Source organism: Zea mays, chromosome 2 (genome assembly GCF_902167145.1).
Source record: "Zea mays cultivar B73 chromosome 2, Zm-B73-REFERENCE-NAM-5.0, whole genome shotgun sequence".
NCBI lineage: Eukaryota > Viridiplantae > Streptophyta > Magnoliopsida > Poales > Poaceae > Zea > Zea mays.
In genome coordinates this window covers 50,014,162-50,030,686 of record NC_050097.1, presented here as the reverse complement: position 1 = coordinate 50,030,686, position 16,525 = coordinate 50,014,162, and the positions used below count along the sequence as shown (strand labels likewise).

The window sequence follows — 16,525 nt, the reverse complement described above, 5'->3', positions numbered from 1 at the left end:
ACCATCATGGAGCAACCAATACACGATTAGATTTTTTAGGCATCTGATCAGCGGATTGCTTGGTTAGGATTTTGTGGCCTCACCCTTACCTTTTCAACTATGACAAACTTAAAGGAAAATTTGGGCATCAAAAGCAGGAACGTACGAGAGGAAAGTAGTTGGGCATGGCAATAACAGAAGGGCAAGTTGCATTTCACAGGCGACGCCATAGAGTTAGGAGTCGTAAGAGCATCTCCAATAAGAGTTCTAAATAGGATCCTATTTTGAATTACAGGGCTTTAACACCAGAAACATGCTCCAACGGGAGCCCTATTTTACAAGAAAAAAAACATCAAACAATTATAGAACTCGTTTTCGCAGTTCCTAAATATAACTCCCCATATACTAGACTAGAGCCTTATCCTCGCTATATACACTATTTCTAACATTTTATTTCCTAAATAATATAATTTATTTTCTAATAATATGATATATGGCTAGGGCTGGACAAAATACTCGTGTCTCGATAACTCGCTCGACTCGGCTCGTTAGTAGCTCGGCTCGACTCGGCTCGTTTTAATTTGGTAACGAGCCAAGCTAGCATTCTAGCTCGGTTCTCTAATAAGCCAGCTCGGGTTAGCTCGTGAGCTAGCTCGCGAGCCAAATGAGCTAAACCACAACACAAATTTGTCTAGTCGTGGGTGTCGACTCATCTCTCATAGTCTTGTTTTCTCGTAGTTATGATCTGTGATATGGACATGTGTGAATGTGCCATGTGCTTAAATATTTGCATTATTGCATGGCTACATACCTATATTGCATATTTAATATTTGATTATTGGTTATGGTTTTGTGAACTTTATTTCTAGCAGCATATGATGTTAGCGTTGTGCAATAAAATGTTACATGTTTGTGGAATAGATGATGAATTGCTTTATAATGATGCTTGTTGCTATCTTCTTATAATAAGGATTTATAAATCTGTAAGTTAATACTTATTTGGTTATTTAATTTAATATTAAAAGTTAGAAGCGCTAGGACGATGATATGATAATAATATTATAAAAGTTTTAGGTTTGTAGTGTTAAATATTTAAAATATGATTTTTTCGGTTATATATATATATATATATATATATATATATATATATATATATATATATATATATATATATATATATATACATATATCTTTGTATTTAGTTGTGTGGCTCGCGAGCCTAACGAGCTGGCTCAAGCTTCCTAACGAGCCGAGCCGAGCCAGCTGTTTAGCTCGTTAGTATAACGAGTCGAGCCGAGTTGGCTCGTTACAGTAACGAGCCATAACCGCTTTAGAACACTCCAAAGCTCCGTAGGCAAATCTATATTTTTAACCTTCATGACGAAATGCACAGGAGAACGGACATCATCAACCATTAAAGCCAGGCAACATCACTTTTAAGATTTAAAACATTAAGCACCTTTGATGCTGTACACCAAGCATATCATCCCTAACACGACAGAACACCCGGGTCATTTGGAGGAACATGGCAGCAAAACACACACCAGGCGACAAAACCACATCACAAAGTCACATCCCATTGAGTCAGAACCATAGCATCAAAATGAGATGTCACTTTTACACTCCTAGGTAACCTTTCTGCTGTCGTGAACCACGATTGCAGAAGTCAAAACACGGGGTCTCATAATCTAGTAGCTAAATTCACCTTTATTTAACAAACCAGGTAATCTGATAAGTGATAACTCTTATCTCTCTTTGTAAATACGTTGCACCTCTAACCTGTAAACAGCAATCGGAACCAGACCTCTTCTTTCTCTAGAGATATTTACATCCATCTCTGACGAATTGCCGAGGGTGCGTGTAACCTCCAGGGGTCTTGGAAATATGTGACCACTATCACGAGGTAATGAGGTAGTGATGCCAACCTAATCTCCATCCAATGCTCCAGAAAGATCAACATTGGGCATAAATCAAATCTTGCCCAAAGTTGTCGGAGAGCTACCTACATGCCGGGTTATGTTACTTCACTATTTCTGTGAATCAAATCAGCCGAGCCCTCTTTTCAGCTGAGACTTCGACTGACAGATCTGAGATTGCACTTCATGGTAGCATTTGACCATTGGACATTTCGTTACCATACTTCACAGGATCAACAGCTAACAAAGAAGAATGCGCTGCAGAATCCAAGACTTCTCCACGACTTCAATACCTGTTTTTTATGGGAGTATCTGCAAGAGTTAACAATTTAGCGGGAAACTGGTGGAGATTCCAGATAATTCAAGACCACTTTCGGAAAAATGGCATTCATTAACAATGTTGAAAGAATGGTGAATTCTTCCCTGAAGTTCCACTACAGATTCACTTTCTTCCCTAAGGTTCTAAATGGTTAAACCAAGTCCCACAAAGTTGTCTTTGGCTCAATCAGGTCACCTAGCTAATGTGGAGCACCATGTATGCACCTAGTCAGCAGTAAGTGGCCTAGGTGTCAATATGTGTGAAATCTCTCATTTGCCCCATATCTGGGAATGATGCGAAGTCTAAAAGAATAGATTTAGACTGGTAATTCAGTATGCAAGAGCAATTTAGCGAGTTGTACCATCTAAAAAAACAAATATGTACAAATAAGTAGGTATGTCACCTAGTTACCACATACCTGGTATAATGCATGGAACAAGAGCAACTTAGTAAGTTGTGTCATCTAACAGGAATCATTTAACTATGTGGTAGAAAAGACTCATAGCATGTACGCAGAGACCATCCTATTGAGCCAACAATGAAACTTGCTGCAAATAGACCTTTGAGAAGAGACTTCAGGGATGGATTCAACTATTCCACCAGCAATGTTCCACAAAAAATATTATAAGCAGCAGAATGTACAACTTATGGCGCTGACAAGGATCACTGTAGTGTTATAGCTATTTGTAGAAGGGCTTGAAGACAATGAATGAATAAACTAGAGTAGCACATCATACCATCAATGGACAAACTCACGAGCCTGAACTTGACTTCTGAACCCATACTTGTCTCTGCAATGACATTCATGACATTAATTTTGGACCAAAAATGTTGAATATAAATCAAAGATCCCTGCGATCAGCAATGGGACAAGAAATAAAATTACCCAACCAACCTAGGATGAACTAGGTGGCTTTTCAATTAAGAAATATGAACCCAAATTCTCCTCAATGAGGACTCGAACGGTGGTCTGAGTGTGCAGTGTGCACCCATGCCTTTGACCAACTGGAAAAACAAGAAGTTACAAAATAATCGCACCTCATGAGCACCATAGCTAGCAGAGCCCCTCTTTGAATTCTTTCCATCAGGCACGCTAGCAGATATTTTGGTTTCCTTTGGATCACATGGGGTACCACGACGGTTGGCATGCCTATGTCCTGGATTAAAAACTGAGTCATGAAACTGATCTAGAATAAGTACGCATCTTACTTTTGCATACAAACCATTTTCAACAGGAACACCACGGCTACCTCCATGACCCCTTGTGTCTGTCTTTCTGTCTCCATGACCTGCATTAAGTTCAAGTTTAGAGACTCCAGGCATCACCAACAGTGAAATCATTTCAGAAAATTGTGTACCATCTGTTAGTTGTGAGACATTATCTCCAGAATGTGACTGCATTTGAGAAAAATCTGACGACAAGGCATGTGAAACACCCCCAGGCGGAGATTTGTCATAGCGGCGAGGTGCCCATACACTGCGATCAGGTCTATCTCTGTTTCTGGCATGCCTTTCAACCTTCTCACCAATTGGAGCAGAGCTGTGGAGATAATTATTCTTCTCATCAAAATGGCTTCTCTCAGCATTTTCAACTACCTGATCTTTCACAATAGTCCGAGGGTTGAGAGCCCGTGGTGGACGCTTATCCTTCTCAGTATTAAACATTTGACCTTCCTGCTCATGTTGAGATGGATTTGAACTGCGAACTTCCTTGTTTGAAAGAACAGTTTTAATAATTCTTCCATTAGCTTCAGATCGCTTGTCTAGTCTAGAACTCGATGGTGGTATATTCTTCACAGGGGTTGATGACTGTTGAGCTGCTCCATCAGGTGTCTGTGGTAAAAATTGATCAAATACAAGTCCACAATAAGAAAAGTGCAAAAATATCAACTTACGTTCGAATCAACCCTTCCTCTTCCTTTCAAAATGACAATTTTGTCAGAAGACTGACCAGATCCAGATGCCCCCCCACTTGTGGCATCTACAAAACAAGATTATTAACACAGAAAAATGCACCACTCAGCACATGTAATAAGCTACTAAATTGGACGAGCAGCCATAAACATGACAGAGACAAGCAAATTAGCTTGCCTTTCTCGAAAAGAAACAGATTGTGTTCAGGGGAAAATATATGAAAGAGAACACATCCTTATCAAGAATTAGAAAATTGGCATAACATTAGGAAATATATATGATGTCACCTAATACAAAAGGCATTTATCATTTCCATAATTGGACTGAATCGGTAGTACCAGAAGTGTAACCTCTTTACATAGTATACTGCAACAGGCCAGCAACCCAATCAAAAAGCAAAAAGACTCCATGTGGCATGTTAAAGGATGATTTTAGCATTCAACTAGCTCTTACCAAACACTGCCTATTCCTGCTAATTTTGGAAATGCGTTAACTTCAGAAGCATTTTTCTCTAAATGGTAAACGCTCACATATTTCATCATGCAGTAACACAAAGCAACATCAATAATGTCCTTAATCGGCGTTGCTGAACTCAGGATTTGAAGTACTATTCCCATAGATCGTGCGCTGGGTGAAATTACAATACAAAGGATCACAGACAGTCAGGCTGGACAAAGAACTCATTGAGCCGGTTCGGTTGCTCGTGTAAAAAATGCTCCAATTGAACTTATTTTTCATTTAAATAAAAAATGAGTTAATTTTGAGTGACTTCAACTTTGGCTTGGCTCGTTAGGCTGGGTTTGATGTTGGGTCTGCAACAATTCAAGAAATCATGGTAAATAAGATTATGACAATTTCGAAGAAAGCTAAAAAACAGCAGTTGGATCGTTATCCACCCTCAACACAGTGTGCAATAGTCCATACATCACTAGATACAACATTTAGCAGCACTATAGGCAGGGGTAAGTGGTAGCAAAAAAAATCCTCAGTAATACTTGGTAGCGTTAGACATACATGGAGAGATAGTTAAAAAAACAAAAGTATTACTATTAGCAATTTCTTGATTTGGTACAAGCATACCACCTGAATTTCCAGAAACAATTTTTTCCCTTTGTGTATGCTCCTCTCTCTTTGGCACCATGATATAGGTCGGTTTCTCCTTAATACTGTCTCGTACAACATACTGCTTGAGAAAATAGAAAAAGACAGCAAAATTATGAACCTCAGGTCACAAGTTATTTCACAGAAGAAATGGAGGGTAGCATTTGTTGTCTTGTCGCAACAGGTAAGTAGGTAAACATTATCAGAATGACAAACTATGGAACTTTAAGCTTCCAGCAGATCAGTAGGAGTAGGTCTTGTTACAAAATAACAACACAAATAGTTCAAATTTCAACTTAACTAAAGGTTTGGTGGTGCCTCAACCTCAATTGAATATCGTGGAAACATACATGCATAAGACTATATAGGAGTTGAAGTAAAAATAACCATGCAATACAACTATCACCCACAAGGAAACAATTTTAGTGGGTTCATTTAAAGCATATAACTATAGAAGGAACACACTATGCAGACACCAGAGATATAGAAATAAGAGCAATTGTGCTATTTTTCAGAAATACAATAAACCATAAGCATAGTACATCAGGGGCCATCTGATGAATATGAAAAACATAATGATGAGTTAGTACTTAGTACCACATGCAATGGATCTGCACAAAAGAATATTGCCAACAAAGGCACCCGTGCAAAGGTACACCCGTTATGTCAAAGAAATTATAAACTGAGAATAGTAAGTTTTATCAGAAAATCAAAAGGCTTCAATAAGGCATGCTACCGTGGAGGATCTGCGCTTCTCAAAAGACCTTTTAGGACTGGAACTGCTAGTTACAACACCTGCAACTTTTCTGCTAAGCCTACTTCCAGGTCTCTGCAATTTAGGAAAACAGTAGCAAGTTAACAGTTGACCAAGAAGAGCCCTATGTTCTCAGTTAAGAAATAAATGTACCTGAGCCATACTCTTAGCTGCCCTTTGCTGGCGGACATACATCATAAGAGGTGTCACAACAGGTGCCTCCTTTCCAGCAGCTGACAAAAAATAACCAAATGTGACAACCCCATTTTATGGTCAGCATATTTGGAAAGATATATCGATATAGAAAATACTTCCTCTGTTCCAAATTATAAGACATTTTTTTGCTTTTCTATACATTGTTTTATTGTGTACCTAGACAGTGTGTATATCTAAGTACATTGCAAAAGCTATGTATCTAGCAGAGCCTAAACGTCTTATAGTTTGGAATGGAGGGAGTACTATATGATGGATAGAAAGTAATGATGGCATATTCTACCTGCCCTTTCGGCTTCTTTCCTTTCAAGCTGAATTTCAGCACTAGGTAGATGCTCAGTAGGCTTTGAAATAAACTCAAGAAACTCCAAGTACTCAGGATCTAGTAATTCCAAAATGACAAAATCCAAGTTTAGGAAAATGGTAATATGATAGAACAATACAATTGACAAAGAATTAGGTAAAGTGATTGCCTAGGACCTTTCGTAACAGTCCCTTCACGGCCATCCTTCTTGACATTTGACTTGGGAACCTGTTGTGATGGTGCATATTCCACGAAAGCTTTAAATTGAGCACCTGACAACCATAAATAACATCCATGAGACCCAATTTACACAAAGCAAACATAGATGGCACTCCCCCAAAAAAAACTTCAGACATGTGGTCTACAGTTGCAAAAAACACCAAACATTCAGACACTAAGTAGTTAATTTCTGTTTCAGCATAACAATATAACACACTGTACAAGAAATATTATCAAGCCAACATATGGTGTTCTTGCTTCCAGCCACCACCTCTAGCGCTGACCTAAGTTGGATCAACAAGCACGATAACGTCAAGGACAATATTAATGTCAGTATGACATAGTTCACGTGCTATCAATGTTGTGACCTTATGTAAGTACATCCAATTCGATTTCAAAATTTACTTCATAACAAGTTTTTACTAGTGTGTTTCTATTGATCTCTTCTTCCACACTCACCAAGGGAAAACAGAATCCTATACACCATCAGGTCAAGTAGACAATATTCTAGAAAGCTGACTATAACTTAGGCCCAACCAATAGGAAGCAAACTATAACTAGACCCAGTCATATACAACTTTCAGTTTAATGGCTATGTGAATAATCCAGCATCAAGATATAACATCAATTTGTGTTTGTGATGCTACATAGTAAATGATAAGGCGTGCACCCATAATAAACTTAGATCACAGGAAGTCTGAACAATGAAATGGGTATGGCACTAAGGACAAATAGTTTTTGCTATTAAAGAGACTAAAGAGTCAGTGCTTGTAACTGCTGAAGTTGGCACAATATGATCAAATTAAAATGTATAAAAGCTGCACATCCTAAATATAGATTATCATGAACAAAATTCAACAATATGGAAGAAAATACCCTTTTCATTCACAAATATGTGTCCATTGAAGACCTCAGCAAACTCAACAACATCCTCTGGGTGCTTGAAATTTAGGTAAAGTCGAGAATACCTATGATTCTTTTGGCTGGATAAAAAGATGAAAAAAAAAGAATGTCACAATCATGTAGCTTCAAAATTAAGCAATGTACTAACATGCTCAAGCAAAGAGAATTGCTTTACAGTTTACACGAAGTAAACAGTCCGCAATTATAATACAAAAGAAAAAAATATTCAACTAAACATGCAGGACATGTCACTGACAGAAAATTTGATTGTGATTTATTGTTCATAAATAAAAAAGAAAGCAAAACGGAAATATACTGCATAAAACACTATGAAAAGAGGGAAACGGAAGTGCCAAAACAAATCAAAATAAGCACTAAGCAATTGGATAGCAAATCAGTTAAAAACATGAATCACTCAAGAAGGAATTCCTACAAAATTTTGCTAATGTAGATACAAGGAGAGAAGCCCCACAAAATCAATATTATAATAGCAAAAAACTCAGATACGAATTATTTGCTATTATAGTACTGATTTCAATAGGCTTCTCTCTTTTAGTACTCTCATTTTAGTCTTCTCTGTAATAGTATCTACAAGTTGATTCATCCTTCAAAATAGTATTCTAACCATTTTCAATCATTTTTATTTTCTTTTTTTTATTTCTCAGAACATAAGTTGACCCTATCATTACCCTCGCAGCTATACAAATAACAGAAACACAAATAATCCAGGCAGAGACGCAGGAGTGCAAGACGATGAGCAACACTGCTATCTTCTGTCTGGTGGTTCAGACCGTAGCAAGGGGTGGCAGTTGGCCGAACGGTCACCATCCAGCAGCGCCGGCGTGCTGCTGCAATGTTTTTTTGTGCCGTCGGTGCGATGCTGTATGTGAGAAGAGAGAGGAGTCGAGCCAACGATGGGGAGCTAGGAGAGAAGAAAATAGAGAGATACAATATGGTCAACGGTGAGAAATAAAAAAGAAAATGATTAAAAGCGGTTGGAGTACTATTTTGAAGGATGAATCAACTTATAAATACTATTACAGAGAAGATCAAATTGAGAGTACTAAAGGAGAGAAGCCCCACAAAATCAATATTATAATAGCAAAAAACTCAGATACAAGTCCCTGTAACATTAAACTAATATATAAAACGGCCAGAGAAAATCACTAACCAGTAATCAATTACTGCAAAGCAAAGAAAGTTGAATGTGTAAAGGTAGTTCTAAACTATCAGATGGATTTAATTCTTCTCAGCAACTTTCTCTACAACTAAAGATGAAAACATGAGTCCAGACTCCAGAAGCAACAAAGATAGAATGAAAAAATGAATCTGCCATAATCAATAAATCTGCTGCCTTAACCAATGATTTTAGCTCTTTTAAACTCTATCAAAAGCACAGGTAGGTCAGATACAGATTGTGCAATACAATCAACAGAGAGAAACAGCTAAGAAGGCAATCCACTAGTTCTATGTTCTAGTTAACACTTCAGTAGCAATCAATGCTAAAGCAAATAAATTTAGACTTTGAACAGACTTTAATTGTAATTCAGATAACTCAGAATCTCTCCCAGGCCATTGCAAGACAGAGAAAATAATTAGGTCACCACAATCAGAGAAAGGTAAAATTGGACAACTCGGTAACTAATCTCACGGCTCTACCTCCATAATACACGGATGAACTGGCTAATTGCTTGCGATGTGGGTACACAACAACTAGCAAACGGAACGTAATAATAGCTTCCTACCACGGTTCATAGGTTAAACAGGATAGTACCACCCTCCCACAGCAACGCCACAAGCACTTGAAGCACAGAGAGCGCGGACCTGGCATTGCCGGGACGGAAGCAGGCCCAGTCGTACCGCCCAGCGAAGCGCGCATCGACCTGGTCCACGACGGCCTGCTGCGCGATCGCCGGCGGCAGCCGCCGGAGCACCACCTTCGTGCGGTGCGCCGGGTCCTTCATTTGCGCTCGCACCGCCGCCGACACCTCGAATCCTACTCGCGTCGCGAATCGCCGCGACACACGCACACACCGCAACACCGTCTCAAACCCTAGGGTGGGGTCACATCGAAGCGAGGCGGAGCAGACGCCAGCGAGATCTGGGGGACGAAAAGGGGGGGACGGGGGAGGTGGCTAGGGTTTGGAGCCGGGTGGGGATTTGTCTCGCTTCTGCTTCCCTTCACACTTCCCCTTCACCGTCGCGTCGTCGCGTGCTTTTTTCCAGTTTCGTCGCTCGAATAGGTTGGGGGTTTGGGTTGAGTTTTTTTTTTTTGAACCAAGAAGCTCCCATTAGGGTTTGTTCGGTTATTTTCAATCCATATGGATTGGAGGGGATTGATACGGATTGGAGGAGATTTTGACTTACTAGGGATTAAAACCCCCTCAATCCCCCTCAATCCATATGGATTGGGGTAGAACCAAACAAGCCCTTAGTGGGCTTCTAAAAGTTAGTATCCCGAATGTGTCGATTGAGATTATAGTATTATAACATATTTCGTCTTGGTCTTTTGGTACTTAAACGCGCTTTGATCCCTCTACCTGTGTATTGTTCGTTTACCTGGACAGTGTTACGTCAGAGTTTCTCTGACCCATTCCACAAAACGGATCAACCAGTTTCTCTCCTCCATTGCTCCTCGCGGCGCTTGTTTCTGGCGACGCTGAGTTCGTCGGCACTCGCTCGTTTCCGTCGTTTGCTCCTCCTCGTCGGCACTCGCTCGTTTCCCCTCCGAGTCTCGTCCCCTCCATGAAATTGGCGGTGCTGTTAATGAAATTGCAGAAGGTCTAGACACTGTGAGCACGGATCTGGAGGAAGTTTTTATTGGTCCACAACCTCTACTTGAAGACTATGAAGCCCTTGGCTTATACGATGGTTTCCAATGCGATGGTGATGTTGATGGTGACTGTAATGATGACTGGGTTTATGATGAAGATAGTTATCTAGACTCGGATGAGATCAATGATCGCCATCTATCACATATGAACGAGTGTATATGAGATATTTGTTTGTGAGAGGGTTTAGATTATGCCTATGTATAAATGTATGTGAAAAGGACAACCATCGGTTGAGTTAACTTGTTTGCACTTATCATGTGGAACCTTATGTAATATGTCTCGTGGAACCTTATGTAATATGTCTTGTGGAACTGTGTAGTTTGTCCTCAATGGCATATGTTTTGTAAACAACTTAGATAGTTTATATTCTATCCACGACATTAGACAAAAATCAGTTCAGCCAAGCTGTTGTGACTGAAACCATGACAAAAGCAGTTCAGCCAAGCTGCTGTGACTGAAACTGTGACAAAAGTCATCTGTTTATGTTTCTGTTAACAGCAAGCTGCTGTGTCAGAATTTATGAACAACCAAGTAAACATAGACCAAGAATCTGTTTATGTTTCTGTTAACAGAATTTGTGAACCCAGCTAGTTTTTGTTTCTGTTAACAGAATTTGTGAACACAGACTAAGAATTTTTGTTAACGGAGTTTGTGAACAACCAAGTAAACACAACCAAGTAAACCCAGCTAGTTTTTTGTTTCTGTTATAATTTCTATTTCTGTGAACAAACGATTTCTGTGAAAAGAGACTTGCTCCAAACAGAAGGTAAACACAGTCAGTTGCACCATATGTCAGGTTCAGAAATTCAGAGAAGCAAACGTCATGTTCTTTACAGAGAAGCAAAATACAGGACACAACTCTAGGTGCCTACGATTGTACAACTCAGGTTCAACTCTAGGTGCATACGAACTTCTTCTTCGGAGTAAGCTTCTTTTTCACAGCTATCCTCCATTTCCTAGGTGTTGAACACTCCACTGGTGGCACAATTTCACTTGTATAAGGCTCTTGTACAATTTGTGCCGATGAAGAAGGGATGGTTACAAGTTGTTGTGAGCTTGTTTCCTCGGGTACAAGCTGTTGTTGAGTAGAAGCTTCATGCTCATTTGGAAACCATTTTTAGTTGTGTTTTTCCTCGGCCTCCGTTTCCTGTGATGATATTGGTTAGATCAACAATATTGAGGTTAGCAAAACATTAACAATAGCCCGCAAGTTGTTTACGTAGTACCTTTTCTTTGTTCCATTGAGGGGGCACTTGTAGTTGCTCTTTCTATGCCCTAACTCCCCACAATTTGGGCACTTAAATTTCCCCCTAATCAGCTTCTTTGTTTTCTCGTTGTCATTTGTCGGTTTCTTTTTGCCGCTACCATCCTCCAGACAACTCTTCATACTATTTTTCCTTTGACGTCCTACACCTCTTTTACTAAGGGGTGCACCAACCTCTTTTGCAAAGTCCACCTTTGGCCAAAACAACTTGTTCTCAATTGGCTCCACCAATCGTGAGTACGCTTTCCTAAACATATCGACAGAGTAGTAATCATCAAAGAATTCCTCCATCATTGCATTTATGAATTGTTGTGTAGTTATTAGACATAACGCATGGTGGCAAGGATTGCCGGTATGTTGCCAGTCTAGGCATGAACATTCTCTTAGATATGCCTTCACCACATATCTAGATACGCAATCAATGTTGTCCCTGACCTCGGAAACATAGTCATCACCTTTTATCACTTCCAAGTGCCCAAGCCCTCTAGTACGTGCATTTAGTTGGGCTATGATGGAGGGTAATATCTTTCCTTCTAATCTCCGTCCTATCCGCCTTATCTTGTGAAAAATTTGCATAATCATCAACCTTATTTGATCAGCAAGGTCGTATACTGGAAGGTCCTTGTAGTCCTTAATCCAATTGTTGAAGAGCTCCGTAATGTTATTAGTCACATAGTCACACTTGATGCTAGGGTTAAAACCATCGTGGTACCACAACAAACTATGAAACTTATCCAACCAATCAACGATGATAGGGTTCTGTGTCACATTCGCAATGTACATATCATAAACTTCTTTCATGTATGCCTTAGCAGTAGGGTACATGTATTCAGAACTAGCAAATTGCTTGACAAAGTTGTTCATTAGATGCCTAAATGTAACACCCTATATTTGGGGGTATAAAATTTCTTTTCTAATATTCACCAAATTCAAGTGTTACTCTCTCATTTCTTTGCTTTCCTTCTCTTTTTCCTAAAAATAGAGAACTTACTTTGTTTTATATATACTAGTGTATGGGGCGCGCCCATGCGCGCCTGCCGATAGCTGAATAACAAAGTATAATGTATGATGTGTACGTTATGGAGTAAATAAGTACATAAGTGCAAAATCAAATTTAACAAAACTCTAGCGTTTAAAGAACTCATAGTGTACATAGATGACAATTCTAGCGCTAACATAAGTTGTTGAGTCAACCGATATGACATATTTATTTAGTACATTAGTGGCATAATTGAAGAGTTGGTCAGGGATCGCTTAAACATATACATAACTGCAAATGTTTTAGCAGTTTGGTTACATGTACACAAAGCACCCGTGCTCCAAAAGTGACGATTCTCGTCATAGGCATGCAAAATAGTTACCTGTATAGAAAAAAAGAAACATTAGTTGTTAAAGAATATGTGAGCTATTGTATTGTTGTTCAATGGTTATGAAGGAGAGTGAACAATAATATGCAAATTATATTGATTACAAACTATGTAGAGCGAATGAGAATAGATGGTGTAGTACCTTGGTGGCAACGACGATGATCTAACAGTTATGGGTCTAGGGTCTGTAGAACCTTACTGTTGTTCGTGGAGTTGGCTAGTCTTGATCTTATATGTGTTTTGTGATGTTAGAATGAATTATAATTCATAAATACAAAAATCAAAAGTATATGTTGTTTGGTTTGCTTCTCTTTTTTGGATAATACATACTTCTTAGGCTGATCTGAAAGTTAGTCGTCAACCTGTATTAAGTGGATAAGAAATGTCAAATAGTGTGTTTAATGTAAAACAAAAGTTGAGAAGTTATTTTGTGGCCTTTTATCGGTGTTTTTTAATTTGTTGTATCAGTGTTGTGAAACTATAAATCTAGCATTTGTTAGCAATATCTTGATAAACATAGTTACCAAAGGTGGTTAAAATCCTTGTGTTAGATATAAATACTTCACCGCCCTCGGCCCTGGACACTTGTTTGCCAAACTACCTTTTTCTTTTGTTGATACGAACAACATAACACCAACATAGATTTTTGTCCTGATCAATTATGGGTAGGCTAGGGATCAAACTCAAAAGAAACAAAGATAGGGGGAAAACACTAAAAGGGTAAAAGACAGAGGGTAAATATGAAATAGCTAGTGGCTTAATAGGTTTCACATTGCTCAAAAAGAGTATAAATACTGGATAATAAATACCAATATATTTAGTATGTAGCAGTAGATATGATTACAAAGTTATTTAAGATTTTGTGTAGCTTTACAATTTTAAAAAGATATATAAAAATCAAGGATATCTGGTCGCGTGATAGTTGATGAGAGGGATTTGAAGTTGTAATACAAATGTGTTAATTAGCAGAAACTAAAAGAGAAAAATACTTATCATATATGTTTCCTTTATTGACTGATTGCAATGTTATCAAATACGCTATCCTTATAGAAATCTTAGAAAATAGCGTCTATCATAAGATAGAATTTGTGAAATTTTGTATCTGTGATTTAGTTTGGTTTGGTTCAATCTTTTGTTGGTATGTAGTCTGATGCTATGAAAGAACCCAGATCAGATAGTGTATCGTAAGTGGATACTGACAACCTAGATCAAATAGTCTATTATAGGTAGATATTGACAACATTCAATAGCAACTTAAATAGTTTCAAAAGGATAGCAGTGATTGGCTACTATGTAAAAATAAAATGCATGACATGAAAATTGTAGAACATAAAGCACAATGTGTTGGTAAAATCGAAGTGGCACAGAAAGTACACGAACCATGCATTCATAATGTTGAATATATGCAGCTTAATTTTGTACTAACTACTAAGACACCATGATACCGAAATACCAACAACCCAAATAAGTTAGTCTAACATAAGTATATATTGAAAAAATTACAACAAAACTGATATTATTTGGCGCTATGTTCTCCACCTCCATATGTCAAAACATATAAACAACTTATAATCCAAGGTCATGCAATTCAATTTCCAAAATAAGTTTCCTTCAAGTCAGGTAATCTTCTCTGTATACTGGAAACACACCACTGAACCCTGCCTACCCAGAAATATATGCACCCACCATCCTAATTCTAATGCATTCATATGTGCAGATGATGTTAGAACTGAAAGTAATGCCACATTGTCAGGATGGCTGGTCTCCATGCTGCATTTAGGATAGAAGAGCATGGAGGACATGAGAAGTTTAAGGATAACATAGGTTGCTTTGTCTTTTTTCATATATGAGTTGACATCGACCACCCCAACATTGTGTTCTCTTTATGTGTCTTACATGCCTAAGAAGATGACACTGAGGTTTGGGAAATAAAGGTATGGACATAATCTCGCGCCCCACACGCAACATTTTTTATCATCATATTACAATGTATATAAAAAAGAAGAATGTTATATATGAAGGTATTGAGGTAACACAACATTGATATACATGCATTGTACTAGTTCAAAGTTGATATGATGATATAAATACAATTTTGGTACCAGTTCAAAGTTATGTGTGATGCAATGATATGCTATCTTTGTCTTCAGGAAGCAGATAGCATGATGTAAATGCTAACTATATATACATGCATTGTACCTAGCTAAGGATGTTCCTTTTTATGGCCTGTTTCCTTCTAAGGATGTCCCTTTTTATGACGTGTGTTTTTATTAGAATATATAAGGCTGTATGTAGGAGACTGCAAAAGGCTGGAATTTTTCTTTGTTTCCATTATCTAAAAAACCTAGCTACAAAACAATAATATATGTAGAGTCTTGGCGTCATATCTAATTGGGTCATCACCTAAATAAATATAAGTTTCATCGTATCTAATTGTGTGCTAAAACAATTTAATTGCAGCTACAAATAGTCAGATCAAAGTATTATAGGACTTTGGCCCTTCCTGCTCCTAAAAAATAAAAGAATATTGGAGTATTATAATGACCTACACCATCAAGGGATGAACAAATAAACACTATCAAATATGGGACAGAATCGACCGTATGAACAATGTCTACCACATGCATTTCGTCAAGGCAATGTCTACCATCAAGGGATGAACAAATAGACATTATCAAAACTAGAAGTTGATATACATAATAATGCAATAAAGACATAGACGGTGAAATAGACGGGCTAGTGACCGCAACCAGAAGGGAGGGGAGAGCATACCATTGAGGTTAACATGATGTGCTCATCAATCGGTTACTTGCTTATGAAACAAAACCATATATGGGGCCATGTCCATTTGATGTAGGCCTTTCGGCCGGTAGTAACAGTAGGATAGAATGGAGGCTCTCTTCTGATGCATCATCATTTTGTCTGTTTGGAAACACTGCAAGTGTAAGCTGGAAAAAGGAATGTTGACTTTGTTTTATATAAAATTGCACATACCAAAACCTTAATAAGAATTACTATTGATAGTAAGGTTCTAATAAGAGGCAGGCCCACAAAATATGCCCAGAGTTAGTTAAGACTAGCAGTTTTAAATATTTTAATACACTATTTTGGGTTATGGTTGTTGTATTGTGAAAAACAATTACCATGCTATTCAAAAATGCATTGTTTTTTCAAGAGTTGTTCTGCGACATCGGATCTCAGATAATGCGGATGAAAAAAAGTTGACGCATACATGCAAGAGTACAAATATGCTCCTAGTTGTATATTATAATAATTACCATGCTATTTTTTTAGAAAGCATGAACTTTTCAAGAGTGGTCATGCGACATCGGATCTCAGATCGTGCGGATGGAAAAAAATGTTGACACAGACATGGTGGGAGTGCAGATCTGTTCGTAGCTCTATATATAGTAATACTAGGTATATGCCCGTGCGTTG

At 38.2% G+C, this 16,525-nt stretch overlaps 1 protein-coding gene across 1 annotated transcript; it reads right to left on the bottom strand.

Moving 5' to 3' along the window:
• Positions 1-1,386: 1,386 nt before the first annotated feature.
• Positions 1,387-9,912, bottom strand: LOC103646424 (regulator of nonsense transcripts UPF3). Its single transcript, XM_008671161.4, has 13 exons — positions 9,447-9,912; positions 7,596-7,702; positions 6,677-6,772; positions 6,480-6,578; positions 6,137-6,216; positions 5,966-6,058; positions 5,212-5,311; positions 4,110-4,195; positions 3,573-4,047; positions 3,438-3,503; positions 3,253-3,371; positions 2,952-3,005; positions 1,387-2,207 (listed from the first exon to the last, which is right to left on the bottom strand). The coding sequence occupies exons 1-12, from the start codon at positions 9,584-9,586 to the stop codon at positions 2,967-2,969; spliced, it is 1,500 nt and encodes a 499-aa protein (XP_008669383.1). The 5' UTR covers positions 9,587-9,912; the 3' UTR covers positions 1,387-2,207; positions 2,952-2,966.
• Between the last annotated feature and the right edge of the window lie 6,613 nt (positions 9,913-16,525).